The sequence below is a fragment of the Haematobia irritans genome, chromosome 2 (assembly GCF_050003625.1).
Source record: "Haematobia irritans isolate KBUSLIRL chromosome 2, ASM5000362v1, whole genome shotgun sequence".
Classification (NCBI taxonomy): domain Eukaryota; kingdom Metazoa; phylum Arthropoda; class Insecta; order Diptera; family Muscidae; genus Haematobia; species Haematobia irritans.
Genome location: NC_134398.1, coordinates 103,337,176 through 103,351,387, shown reverse-complemented (window position 1 = coordinate 103,351,387; position 14,212 = coordinate 103,337,176). Strand labels below are relative to the sequence as shown.

The following is a 14,212-nucleotide window of genomic DNA, read 5'->3' as shown; positions in this document are numbered from 1 at the left end:
ACAGTGTGGCGCAGGGTATAAAAATTTTATAAATTGTTGTTCATTAGGCCGTGAAGTACAAAAATATAACAGCAGACATCTACTGCTGTTTTTAGCAGACTTTTTCTATGAGTATACTGGAAGTCGAGTCTGAATTTGGAAAATAAAGTTGTTAACTCGTTTTAAAGGATTTTAATAGCATATGGAGAACAAAAGCTGAAAAAATGAAAACTTAAAATTCGCTTCCTATTTAGAAAGAAGTACACAAAACCGAAATTTAAAAAAAAAATGTGTCTTAAAAATATCCTTACTAGTATTCTCCGCTTCTTTGGCTCGGATTTAAAAAAAAAGGAAAAAAAGGAAAGGGAAAAAGTAAATTTTTAAAGTAAAGACAAAATCTTTGTAACAGGACATGCCTTTTTTTGAGTGTCATCTCATCTCCCAAACCTATACCAATGATACCCTTGCTTATGTTTACTAATTCGCATGGGGTGGTTTAGGGTATGATATAGTCGGCCCCGCCCAATACCGATATGGACCAATTTTTGTATGGTTGTTAGAAACCACATACTAACACCACGTACCAAATTTCAACCGGATCGGACGAATTTTGCCCCTCCAAGAGTCTCCGAAGGTCAAATCTGGGGATCAGTTTATATGGGGGCTATACGTAAAGTAATGCGATATGGCCCTTTTCCAATAAGATACGACCTATATCAATAACAACTTCTTGTGCCAAGTTTCAAGTCGATAGCTTGTTTCGAACGGAAGTTGGCGTGATTTCAACAGACGGACCGACCATCATCGGGTCGTATTTCTTCCAAAATGAGGCCGGTCAGGCAGTTACTGTGAATGGTGTTCGCTATCGTAAGATGATAACGAACTTTGTATGGCCCGAATTTGCCCCACAGCTAACGAAACAATGGCTCTTTTGCGCAACAAATTTAATGTCCGTGTTATCTCACGTAATGGCAATGTCAATTGACCGCCAAGATCATTATTTGAAAGAAAAGGTGTACGTCGATAAGCCAGCAACAATTCAATAGCTAAAGGACGAGATAATTCGGCACATTAACGGCATAGAACCTCAATTATGCCCCAGCGTCATCGAAAATTTGGACCATCGGATGGAGGTGTGCCACCGAGGTCGCGGCGTCTATTTGGCCTATAGTTTGTTCCATACATAATTGAGTAATACGAATATATCATAATAAAATAAAATTACAATAATGTCCTAAATAGTTTGTGTTTTATTCAAAATCAACATCGGCCCTTGAAAATTTAACCACCCTATTCTTTATGGGGTCTTAGAGCAATTTTTCGATCTGTTACAAACGGAATGACAAACTTAAAAAACCACCATCTTATGGTGGAGGGTATAAAAATAGCATTTGGAATAGTATATAATAATAAAATTGCCTTCTTCATCATTATTTAGAAAATATTCACCAAGACAGTATGATTTTGGTTTGGATTTTGCGGTAAAATTTAAAATTTTCGTGAATTTTTTAGATATTTACGCTTCATTTGTGTATAATTTTTCTATTCTTTAGTTAACCCTCTAATGCCCAATCCCGCCTTTAGGCGGGATTCAATAAATAAGGAAGCTTTTAGTAAAACACACCTTAACACAATAAAAATGGGTAAAATAAAAAGAAAACAGTTGGAACTGTTCAAGAGGCTTTGCAGCATATACTGAATTTTACCTATAAAATTTTTTTGTTTAGTTTTCTTGCTTTTGTGTCGTTAACATTAAATATTTATTCAGATGGCCAAAAAATTGGGGCATTAGAGGGATAATTATACAAACATAATCCAAAAATGAATAAAGTTAAGTTAATTTGCTGAAGAAATAATAATTCCGATAACTAAAATAAACCTAATTTTTTTAATGGTTTCATTTTCTTAATACATTTTAAAATAATAAAAACTTTTGTCTTACACTTTTCGACATTTTTTATTTTCACGGCGAAAGCTTAGGGAAACCTTGAAAATAAAAAATGTAAAAACAAGTGTAATGAAACTTAGTTTTTATTGATGGAACCATGAACGCCTAAATGTTTTTTAACATATTTAAACATTTTGAAGGAAAATCTTCACTCCAGCGCCTCTAAAATGGGATTTCGTGATAAAGACTCCTTGTTCCAACAAGCAAACACCTCAAACACACGGCCTGGGATGTGAAAATATGGCTCCTTCACAACACTAAATATCTCAAAACGCAACCACAAAGCCCAGGTAGCAACCCCATTGAAAACTAGGATCTCATTTGGAACCGTGGATCGGACAAAACCAAATTTCATCTTGGACAGCCCTTAAAAAAAGTGTTACAAGAAGAATGGGGCAAAATCTCTCAAGAAACGTGTCGATGCCAAGACGACTGGAAGCCATTTGCGCTAACAAAGGGTACTATTCCAAATACTAAGTGGACCAAAATAATGTCTCATACAATGTGATTACTGATACGACGAATACTTTTGTGAGATTTTTTTTGTAGTTTTTTGATTTAATGATTAAAAATAATACAATAAAATTAATTTCACGATTTTTGTTTACGTTTTGCTGTTATGTATATCCATGGAAACATTTTAATAAAACTTTTTCATATAAATGTTAAGCGGTTTGCGATTTCAAGATATAAAAAAGAATATTTTTGTGAGTCACTGTATATGTTTTGTTTTTGTTTTTTGTATGACTTGTTTTATGGTCTAAAACAGCAAGAAATCCCTTTCTCAACTAAATATACAAATAAACTTGCGATATTTGTTTGTGGCTGGTGGTGGTGAAGTTTTTCTCTGCCTACAATTATTGGTATTTCGTTCCAAAGAAAAACTTATAAACCAAGGTGGCTATTAAACCCAAGACAAAAGGCATCAGCCATGACTTCATTACGATTCCTCGTTCTTTTGCTCAGTATTCCATGTGGGTTCGGATTTTTCTGGAACATTTGTACGCTCTTCAGCAACTAGTTAACCGATTTTGTATTGTTGCATCATTTCACGGGCATATGAACTGTGACCAACTTCTTCGAAATTTTCTGTAGCATCTTTACCAGCTTGTTCGATCAAGACTTCTTCACCACCAGGATGCTCATTGAGAAAAGGGGTCACGTCATACACGTTGTTGTGGATTATGAACCAATTCTTTTCTTTTGTAATATTTTTGGCAACTTCGGCGTGGGTAAATTATTTTACATTTTGCGATGACATGGTGTTTAATTAAATAATTTGTGGTATTAAGTTGAATTATATTTCCTGTATATTCTCTCCCTCTTGTGATGGCTGGCCGAAGTCTGTAATTCTACGTTAACTAGGCTTTTGTGATTTTGATGCAATTGGCATATCCATTTCTATACCACACATGCTTGTGGTATTAGCCACTTGTAAATCCACCACTTGAGCAAATTCCCATATTTCCACGCGTTTGGTTGATAAACATGACTCACTGAATCTGTTTCCACGCACGTAGCTGTTGCCAGCAGTCATTTGTTTTTGAAAGGCAAGCAGCAAATCCTTTAAAATTAATAATCACTCTTTCGTTTTTGGTACACTTATTTCTATAAATTGATTATTAAATGTATACCCCCTATTTTTATTTGTAAACAATAACTTTGATTTTGACATTTGACGACCAATCAAAATCGAAAATTGAACTGGTTAGACGTTTTGCGTTTTCTTTTTGCACTGGTTATCAGTGCAATAAGAAAACAGACCTTTTGTTATTGAGACTGTGCGTAGTAGTGTATCTATGAAATACGATGAATATATCTGATAGATATGGTGAGTGTATCTATAGGGCTGTTTTCTTTTTGCACTGGATGGAACTTTTGTATGTGATTCGTTGCACTGGTGTTCTATCCAGTGCAACTATCAGTGCAAGTCGCACCAGAGTTACCATGGTAAGATAATTTTGTAGTTGTCAAAATATGAGTTGGCAACTACAAAAATTGGATTGGCAACTACAAAAATAAATAACAAACATGTCGCAGAAATTGTAAGTACAAGAAATATTTCTAGATTTTGTTTAATAATTTATTTATAAATTATAGGAAACGAAGAGGGTGGACCAAATCTGAAACGCTCCTTTTTTTGTCGTGCTATAGTGCAAGGAAAGAGGACATTGAAGATCCTCGTAGAGAAATAAGCGCCTATTCATGTGTGTTAGAGGACATGATTTTTCAAGGGTTTAAGGTTAGAATCATATTTACAATTTAATATTTAATACATCCCATTTACTAGGATATCAGCATAACGCCAGAAAGCCTGGAAAATAAAATGAAATCTTTATTAAGGGCCTATAAATCTGCAAAAAACAATGCTGGGCGCACAGGCGCTGGTGCTACTTGTGTTCCATACATGGATGAATTGGAAGAGTTGTTTGGAAGGCAGCCAACAATTTCCAACTAACATTCATTAGATGTAGGAATAGAACAAAGATGTACTCCTTCAAAACTTTCAGGTATTTTAGTGAATGCAGTGCTTTATATTGGGGTTTGATAAAATTGTGACCCTTATAGAAAGATAGAACTATTGTCTAACAAATGCTTAAATAGCTAAGCGTAAACCTCTTTCTTTATGTTTTAATACCAGTGGAATCTTATGAAAATATGTCTATTGAAATTCTCTCCGAGGGCGAATATGAATATAGCCAAGTTGTATATGAAACTCCACTATATTCACAAACCACAATTTCGAAGGCGGCAAAGAAAATTGCAGAAGACGAGAAAAATGCAAATGAGAGGTTATCAACCATTGGCTGTGCCAGAAACTAAACGAAAACAACCTCGCTCCTGGAATGCAGGCAGGCAGGTCATGATCAGTATCAAATAGATGCTGGACAAAAAGAGTTTGGAGCCCACTAGTGCAAACAATGCGGCTTAATCTATACAGTCCATGAACCCGAAGAAGAAAAACTCCATCGTGATTTTCACGCCTCTCTTCATGTTTTGCAATTTAAGGGTTGGATAGATGAGGACATCATGGCCATATATCCCGAATGGGGCCCGATGGTCGCATTATCCGCTTAACAGAATCAACTGCCTTGAAACGTAAGGAACGTCTAATGGATATATTAAAAATTGTCGATAAAAAGCGGGGCTTTTCGTCGTACCTTGTACCAAACACGTTTGTTGCCTATTTCGCCGTAAGAAAAATGCAAATTGTGGGCTCATGTTTGGTCCAACCACTGGAAAAGGCCAACAAATATATGTGTGTGGATGGTGTTGATTGTTGTACAGAAGAACAATTTGAAGCCAAGTAAGTTAAACCTTCAAACAACAAATGAAAACAAACAAACGAGTAAAAAATTCTTAATTTCCTTCCGATTTTAGGTGTGGCATTTCACGCATATGGGTTTCCCCTTTACATAGGCGATTCCACATCGCTACCAAATTGATACAAGCAGTGCAATTAAATACGATATATGGTGAAGAAATGCCTTTGGATAAAATAGCCTTTAGTGCCCCCACTGAAATGGGTAAAAGTTTCGCTCAGAAAATTACACAAACCGATAACTTTTTGGTTTATCAATAAATTGAAAATATGCAGATAATTAGAGATTGTTACTCCATCGATATAAGACAATTATGCTGGAAATCAATTGGTCTATTTTTAGATTTTATTTTGCATGTTTATCATTTTTTTTTTATAGAAATAATGATGCCCCTAAACTTTATATTTATGGAATTAAGATCAGAAAATGCCTCATTTTCATCTGTCTGTTAAAAACAATCGCTTTTTAGTTTAAATCTTAAAATAGAAATTTTACATGGCTATCAGGATGATGGGGTAGTGTATAGAGTATTTACTTGCTCCCCCATCAGGATTACCTATTAAATTTCTTTGTATAGTATGGGCAATTATTTTTGCATTCAAAATGGATTTTTAAATATTAACGCATAATCTATAGTAACATATCCGAAATATATTTGAACTGTACATAAAAACCATTCGCTTTGAATAATCATACAAAAATGTTAACGTTCTTTTTATTACTCCAAGTACACATAAAAAATACTTTTTAGCAACACATATAACTACAAGTTATTCGCTTTTTTCATTTCGTTTTGAATTTTATTATAGGTTTCTTAAAGGCATTGCATTTGCTTACATGTTTGTCAACTGTTATTTTAAACCAACATATATACATACAAACATATTTTTTTCATTTGTAAGAATATTTGTTTTTTTATTACATACTCTATTCGGATTGTTTTAAGCAAATCATTACAATTTAAGGTTCCATCAGCACCGAAACAACCTTAATAAAAAGTGTGTGTTTTTTAATCCTGAATAAATAACATTTTTAAGAAAAAGTATCAATTTATTTTTTACATAGTCTGTTTTTAACTCCATACACTTCTCTGTCTCCAAGCACGGTTGCCATAGTTACCTAGAAAAAACTAGGTAACCACAACCCATTACAATTGGCATCAGTTTTCATTACACGTTGCATTACATTGCGATGAGTTATAATGACTTACTTGTAATGACAAAAATAAATACTTCTCGGTAATTTTCCAATTGTTATTGTCAAATTTTTAGGCAGTTGGCTTAATAAAATAGAATAAATGATGGTACCATTTTTAAGGCTTTTAGTTCGATTGTTTTTAAAATTAAACGTTTTGTGCTTTTTAAATAAAAACAAACTTAAAACAGTGAAAATACAGTTTTCTGAGAATAAATCAATTATTTCCTTTAAATACACATTTGGTAGCAAGACATCATTAAATTAAATTAATCCTGATTTATTGTTTCTCCAAGTTATCTGTACCAAATAACTTTTTTTTTAATTTTTGGACTTAGGTTAAAACTAAATCCATTTACTGCATTTCTGTTGTCGTTTTGCAAACAGTCTTGTGGAATTTAATTATTTTCCTTATTTTTGCCACGTTCTTCGTTTTCAATATCTTTCACTGCTGGTGGATCATTGAAAGGTTGAACTTCTCCCGAAGCCCAAATACAATAAACTACAACAGTACCACAGAGAACAGCAAAAGCCACCCAGAATAACAAACGCCATTCCAGTAATGTATCATTTGGTGTCATAACTCCCACCAAATATGGTGTAATTACACCAGTTATAGCACCAATACCATTAGTGATGGCCATCAATGTACCCGAATAATTCGGACTCATATCAAGTGGGCTAAGTTTCATGCCAGCATAGAAAGCACATTACAAATTGTAATGAAGGCCACAACAGCAACACGATCACAACCAGCATAGGATGCAGCAACCATGAAAATAGCAGGACCAAATGCAGCAACAGCAGTCATCACTTTACGGGTATTTGTAATACTCAAAATCTTTTTGGCCATCAACCAATCACCAATGAAACCAGATGAAATCGAGAAAATCCACATGAATACAAGCCATTAGCTTTGATGGAGAATTGCATAACATCAGACATATATGTGGGTAAATCGGTAACCATAATGTAGAAGCCCCAATCATGACTGATTTGAGCACAGACTTAAGCAATCATAGGTAAATTAGTTAAAATAGCCTTCCAGGGTGTGGGTGGAAGATTTTCATTGCGAACAATGGAGCCCATTTCTTTTTCCAAGTAATCACGTTCGCTGGGTTTGATGTAGGGATGAGAGGCGGGGTCACTAAAGCATAAGAGACTGAAAAATATGAACCATAAAACACCAAGACCACCAAAGAGGTAAAATACAATAGGTCAATCATAGGCATCCAAAAGTACTCCGGATAGGGAATTAGCCAATATAGTACCTACCACCACCACCCAAAACCAAGGCACCCAATTTTCCACGTTCTTTTAGAGGGACCCATTGTGATAGTAGAACACTTAAAGCTGGGAAAGTAGTACCTTCGCCCAACCCCATCAATATGCGAACAATGATAAGAGCTGTGGAACCCCCTTCGGTAATGGCGATTGGTGTACCAAAGTGAAAATAGCCGTCGATAGAATACCCAAAGTCCATTTACCACCGAATTTTTCAGCCAATAGACCACCAGGAATATGGGTTACAATGTAACCAATATAGAATGAGGACAGAATTAAACCTTGTAATTCTTCGGACCATTCATAATCACCACCACTCGAATAATCAGAGTCCAAATCACCTGCTGGACACACCGCCGCTTCACCCTCTTCTGTATGATTCCTTTTTACGACTAAAGGCCGGTACTATGTCCATTCTTGCGAAAAATTTTTATGGAAACCATTATTTCGCACATAGAAAGCGGCGTTTTTTTAGGTAGCTTGGTGCGATATTTTACAGGGAGCGATATTGGATTAAGTTGGTGGTTGTTGCTTGTTTTTACAAAATAGTATTTTATTTTTCCTTGGGCAATTGATCTGCTATTCCCTTGATCCTTTGTATAGTTTCGGAACAAAAATATGGTCCGTGTTTGATTTATAAACCCGCACAAATAGTTTTTAATAAATAAATTATTTCTTAATTCACATTGCAAATGGCGCCGTGCTATAAACGTCAGTTTTTCAACACGAAAAAACAAAGTATCACAAATGGAAAAAATTTCGCAAATTTTTCGCATTTTTTGGTTTTGTATGGAGTTCCAACGCGAAAACCGAACAGAGTACCGGCCTTAATTCGGTAATGGCAATTGAAAGACTAATTATTTTTGTTTGTTTTTGATATCTACATTTAATGTTATTAATTTCACTTTTTGCTATAAATTGGTGGTCTCTACCTCCATTTTTATTTGTAAAAAAAAACTTCATTTTGACAGCTGGGGTAAAAGTGTTGCCAACCAAAATCGAAATTTGAACTGAAAAATTTTTGCGTTTTATTTTAGCACTGGTTATCAGTGCAAAAATAAAACAGCCCTTATTATGTTAACGGTGAGTAGGTCTCATTCGGAGCACAGACCATATAGTACCCACCCAAATACCGTGTTCTGGGCAGTTGGAAGGCCCTTTCGATGGAGTATACCGTCGCTTATAATTTTGGCATATATATTGTCATGTGCGCCCACTAGTTAGATTGGTAATACTAGATAGGTCAGCGCCATCTATTGGCTACAGGAGGAAATAGGCAGAGGGAGAGATGATGGACATCAATAAACATTCTCTATGAGAGGATGTCTGACAGATGATTTGGGTTGGATGGTGTTTTGGAATTTGGTAATAAAATGGCTGGGAAAGCTGGGGATGATGGCGAATGAAGCGTGAATAATAGAGGATTTTGGAGTTTGAGCGGCAGATTATTCTGGTTTTGGACGCGAGCGAGTGAGGTTGATGGTTGAAAGAAAGTGCGGTTGTTTTTTTTGAAGTTGTGAAAGTCTGCCGAATGTACCCAAAAGTCGTGTAAATAAAAACACAAGACAATCGAAACAAATATAAACAAATGTTTATCTTTATTATTGGCAAATGAAACTGTTTATTGTGCTAAATATTGGCAAGATTCGATGCTACTGTGAAATAGACCTAATGCTAAACTTATACATTGAAGAAGAAAAGTTAAAATAGACTTAAAACTAAACTTAAAAGCTAAAAGAAAAGTACAATACAATTTAAAAATTAAAAGAAAAGTGAACAAACTTAAAAGCTAATCTTAAATGCTAAATTATAAGTAACCTGTAACGAAAGGAAACAAGAAGAAGGAGAACTTTAATAAAAGGAAAAGGCAAATAGACTATAATAAAAAGAAATAAATTGTAAAATATAAAAAGACAACCTGGAAAAAAGAAAGAAAGACATTTTAAATAAAAAGGAAAACCATCAATCTAAACCATTGCTATACTCACCGAACGTCCACATCCATTCGACACTACATTTGCGGCCCCAAGCATTCCCGGCAGACAGGATTCATATGACCCTGGTGACCCATTTCCATACATTGCTAGGTGTCGTTGTCATCAATTCATCGTTGTCATCATCTTCAGTTGGGTGTAATTGCGTTGCGCTGGTCATCCTACAGCGCCCAGGTATCGTGCTACTTTTGTTTTCGTAGTCTTACAATACTTGGACAATACACCCAGAAAAAAGTGACCCCTTCTTTAAGTTAAAATGAACTCATTGTGAAGAAAGTTGAACTTCGTATAGCGCCAAAGACATTTTTATTTGTTTGAACGATGTGATTTTCGTAGAAATTAGGAATAATACATTCCATATTTTAGTTAACAGTTTCCTATATTTATATACCACTATACTACAGAATGAAAAAATTTAACTAATTTGAATTCATATATGGAATGATTTTATTGAAATTTTTTCATTCATTTCGACAAATCTTACACATTTGTGGTAAAACTTTTACTTCATAATTAGAACTGCTTACCTTCGTTTTTAAATACAATTTTATTTATTTCTATAAGCAATTTTATCTTCAATAAAAGACATGTTTTATTAATATATTGAATATATTTATTAAGAATCAACAGCATCGAATCTCTTTGAAATATTAGTTTATTATTCCACTATTTCCAATTTCCATGTGATATTATCAACTGTAAAACGCATTTTTTCTTCTTCTTGTACTTTTCACTTTTAATAAGTTGCTGCCTAACGATTTTGTCCTCCTTTTACAATTTCAATACCTATAAATATAAAAAATCATAAAACATTTTTGTTGCAAAAGGTTAGCGTCACTGAATATTACCTGATAATTGAAGATTCCAAAATGAAGACAAATGAAAGGGTTGTTATTCTGCTGGTGTTTTCTTTCTTTATACACCATCACGAACATAGATTTATTTAAAAAAACGAAAAATTTTCTCACTAATTTAAAATAACAAATATTTTATATATTTTATTTGTTATTTATTATATTATTTTACCATATTATTTTTTAACAATCTCTCCGAAACAACGCGATTCCAACTAAAAAACAACCGACGCGCAAATATATCGATTACACCCACGCGCAAACACATCGATTACGATGACAGGTATCGATTACAGGTAGACAATAGAAATTTAGGAAAATTTCCTATATTCTAACAAGTGTGTTTCCTTAAGTTTTTAAAGGATTGCATACTTCTTAGTACGAACGAACTAAAATATTTTTCTATGCCAAGTGTTGTTCGTATGTATGAAAAACTTTCTATTATAAAGGAAGTCGCAATTATCATTTTATAAGAAATTTTACTAATTTTGAGGAAACTTGGTTTTAGTTCGGTTTTTGTTTATTTTTACGAATGCTTTGTTATCGGTGAATAAAATTTTCTTTTTCAGTAGTAAATTCTTATACCCAGCGAAGAAAATAGTATGAGTAAAATTCCATGCCTTATTCTAGTTAATGAACTATTCCTAACTGCTTACAGTTTAGGATTTTTTTTACTGAAACGAGTAAATTTTATTATTTTTCACAAAAATTTACCTTAATGGAAATAAAATGGATAAACTATATTGATGAAAATTTTTTCCTTTAGTTTCGAAGGCACTTTTTTCTGGGTGTACTTGGACGTTGACGGACGGACAGACTGAGACTTTTTCGCTTCTGTAAATAAAAATTGCTTAAATATTAATAAGTGTAGTGGCACTTTTTCACTAGTTTGCTGTAGGGTATTAAGGGGGATAGTCATTAACATTTGGGTTTTGTAAATAGTGTCAGTTTTGGACAATAGTGTTAGGCTGAGCTCACCCTAGGACTCTATTTTAAACTGCGTGGACAAAGAGAGTGTGTCCCCCATATATATGTCTAATGTGTTCCCCATAAGACTCTAGGCCGGACAGTGATTCCTTGTAAACAAAAACTACATCTGAAAAGAAGAAAAATACAAATTTTTATTAACAGAAAATTACTTGACGTTACACTATACTTATCTTACCTTGACGGACGGACGGAGAAGACAGGAAACCAAAAGAAGGAAGACGGTTTCATCAGTTATTCCTGGAAAATGAAAGAAAAACAATAATTAGTAATAGAATTTTTATATATTTTGTTTTTGGGTTTTGTTTTAAATAGAAAATATTGTTAGAGTTAGTTTCAATAAAACCTTAAAACTTTTATAACGTTATGAATTGAAATATTGGCGTGTAAAAATGAATTTAAATATGGAGGAATAAGGGAATTTTAAAAGGGGAAGGTAAAAGGTGATTTGAAAAACAGGTGAGTAGCGTTTGGGGTGTCCCGAGTTGATGGGCCACGGGGACACCATGGTTGGGGAGGGTCAGGCCACGGCATGCCTTGGAAAACCGGCATGCCAGCAAGCCAATATGGGTGGTAAGTTGTGTGGATAGTAATTTTTGTGATACGTACCTGTTGGTCTTTGTGCTGTCCTCCAAAGCTGGTTGAATGTTTAGTTTTTTTGTCAGCTGCCAGAGGACTGAGTTGCCAATGAACCGCGCCCCACAGACTGAGCCAAAAGCCGGCAACACCGTTCAGCAACCAGCGTACGGCAATTCAGTTCCTCCCTCCAGATGGCGGTAGCCTCCGGGCTGTGACAAAAAATGGCGCCCGCAACGTGGGGCCTGAGAAATCAGGTTTACCACTTCATGTTTTTGACCACAACAATTTCCGATCTTGTCTCGTGTGTTCGTTTGTGTAGGTCCCGATGTTAGTCCGATTTAAGAGTCCGAAATCGCGTGTCCATAAACGGATATATGAAGTCTGGGTGGGAACAAATGTGGTCAGGTATTCGCCGATTCCAAAAGGGGAGCGTAAGTCACGACGCGGATTGGTTTTCGACAAAGTTGTCGGTTACGACGTTTCCTGGGAAAAGAAAATACCATCATTAACAATAGTAATAGTTTCAATAGTCCAAATTGTGTTTACTTACCTGTCCGTCCGTGTACTTTTAGCTTTACATATGCCAACCAAAAAGAGTCGTGGATGAAATTTGTGTTTAGTGTTTCTCCATTGTCCTTTTGATTTTCGTTTATAAGGGGGTAACACAATACCGGTTTTTCATTTATAAGTGCCAGCAGTACGTATCTGTAAAAAGGGGAATAGAGAGAAAATTTGTGTTATTTTTGGAGTTATGTGAATTTTCTTGTTATTAATCCACCCAATTCGTTTGCAGTTACTCACCTGTTTGAAAAATCACCTTTGAAAGCCTTTTCCTGATTTTGATGTATAGTTAGTTAGCTTTTTGGGATATTTTAGCGAAAGTGTCTGAAAGAAGAACAGAAAATTTAATATTACATTTTAATGAGCTTTATTTATCTGAGTTTTAGAAATTTCAAATTGAAGTGTGTGTGCGTCCTGAAAGAGAAAGATATTGAATTAGATTGCGATTATTACTATTTGTTATAATTTCCTTTTATTTGAATTTTTATTTTATTTATTATTTTTATTTTATTTTCATTTTATTACTTTTTAATTTTCAAATTTACTTTTTCGTTAAAACTTTTTTTTATTATTATTATTATTTTATTATTATTAATATAATTATTAATTCATTTTGGGTTATTTTTAAGATTCAAAGATATTAATTTAATCAATCATAATCTATTATCATTTATTTTATTTTTTTAGATTTAATAGTTTTTTTTCTAGATTTAAAAAAATAAGTATTCATAAATTTTATATTAGGTTTAAAAAAATAGAATTGTTGTTATTTTTTTTTTATTTGGTATTCCATTTATTATTCAACGTTTTTATTCATTTCATTTCATTTTTGTGTTTATTGCATTTCATTTTGATTTTTTTTTTTGCATTTCATATTTTTATCCATTTCATTTTAAATTTAATTTTTGTCATTTACTATTTAGTTTTCCATTTATATAATAGTTTCTATTGGGAAAGTTTTGAATCTGGGTTTTTATAATTATTTGTGTTTTTATTTTCGATTTTCATTTTATTCATCTCATTTCAATATCATTTCTATATATTTCATTTTATTAATTTTTTCATTTTTACTCACTTTTAATCCTTTATTCACTTCATTCCATTTTGTTTTACTGCGTTTCATTTTTATTCATTCCATTTCATTCGTTGTTATTCATTTTTTTTCATGTCTTTATATTTTTATTCATTTCATATTATTTTTAGTATTTCATTGTATTTCTATTCATTTCATAATCATTCAATTCATTTTCATTCACTTCATTTCATTCCATTTTGATTCATTGAATTTCATTTTTTTTATTCATTTCATTTTAAATTTAATTTAATTTGTTGGTTTCGTCGAAAGTTGTTTTAGATTTATTATTGTTAGTTTTTTTTATTTGTTTGGTAATTATTTTTGTATTAGGTAAATTTTTTTTTTTAATTTAATTTTTGTTATATATTTATTTTTTTTATTTTAATTTTTTTATATTACTACACCCAGAAAAAAGTGCCTTTGAAACTAAAGGA

At 33.2% G+C, this 14,212-nt stretch overlaps 1 protein-coding gene, 2 long non-coding RNA genes and 2 pseudogenes across 3 annotated transcripts; 1 reads left to right on the top strand and 4 right to left on the bottom strand.

Moving 5' to 3' along the window:
* Positions 1-1,211: 1,211 nt before the first annotated feature.
* On the bottom strand, positions 1,212-3,818 carry LOC142225926 (cytochrome b5-like; annotated as a pseudogene).
* Positions 3,819-4,033: 215 nt separating this feature from the next.
* LOC142223587 (N-acetyltransferase eco-like) lies at positions 4,034-6,568 on the top strand. The gene is made up of 3 exons (XM_075293468.1): positions 4,034-4,437; positions 4,569-5,234; positions 5,309-6,568. The coding sequence occupies exons 2-3, from the start codon at positions 4,975-4,977 to the stop codon at positions 5,508-5,510; spliced, it is 462 nt and encodes a 153-aa protein (XP_075149583.1). The 5' UTR covers positions 4,034-4,437; positions 4,569-4,974; the 3' UTR covers positions 5,511-6,568.
* A 110-nt stretch (positions 6,569-6,678) lies between these two features.
* Positions 6,679-8,666, bottom strand: LOC142224904 (putative inorganic phosphate cotransporter; annotated as a pseudogene).
* Positions 8,667-9,297: 631 nt separating this feature from the next.
* On the bottom strand, positions 9,298-9,816 carry LOC142225925 (uncharacterized). The gene is made up of 2 exons (XR_012719518.1): positions 9,717-9,816; positions 9,298-9,646 (listed from the first exon to the last, which is right to left on the bottom strand). It is a non-coding gene; the product is annotated as an uncharacterized LOC142225925 (long non-coding RNA).
* Positions 9,817-11,143: 1,327 nt separating this feature from the next.
* On the bottom strand, positions 11,144-13,098 carry LOC142225920 (uncharacterized). The gene is made up of 6 exons (XR_012719514.1): positions 12,944-13,098; positions 12,693-12,847; positions 12,173-12,625; positions 11,742-11,803; positions 11,555-11,672; positions 11,144-11,410 (listed from the first exon to the last, which is right to left on the bottom strand). It is a non-coding gene; the product is annotated as an uncharacterized LOC142225920 (long non-coding RNA).
* Positions 13,099-14,212: the final 1,114 nt, after the last annotated feature.

Excerpts from the sequence above, each read along its gene's own strand:
- LOC142223587 (XM_075293468.1), top strand. The coding sequence starts at position 4,975 with ATGGGGCCCGATGGTCGCATTATCCGCTTAACAGAATCAACTGCCTTG. Across the intron at positions 5,235-5,308 it reads GAAGAACAATTTGAAGCCAA|GTGTGGCATTTCACGCATAT; the intron begins GTAAGTTAAACC and ends TTCCGATTTTAG.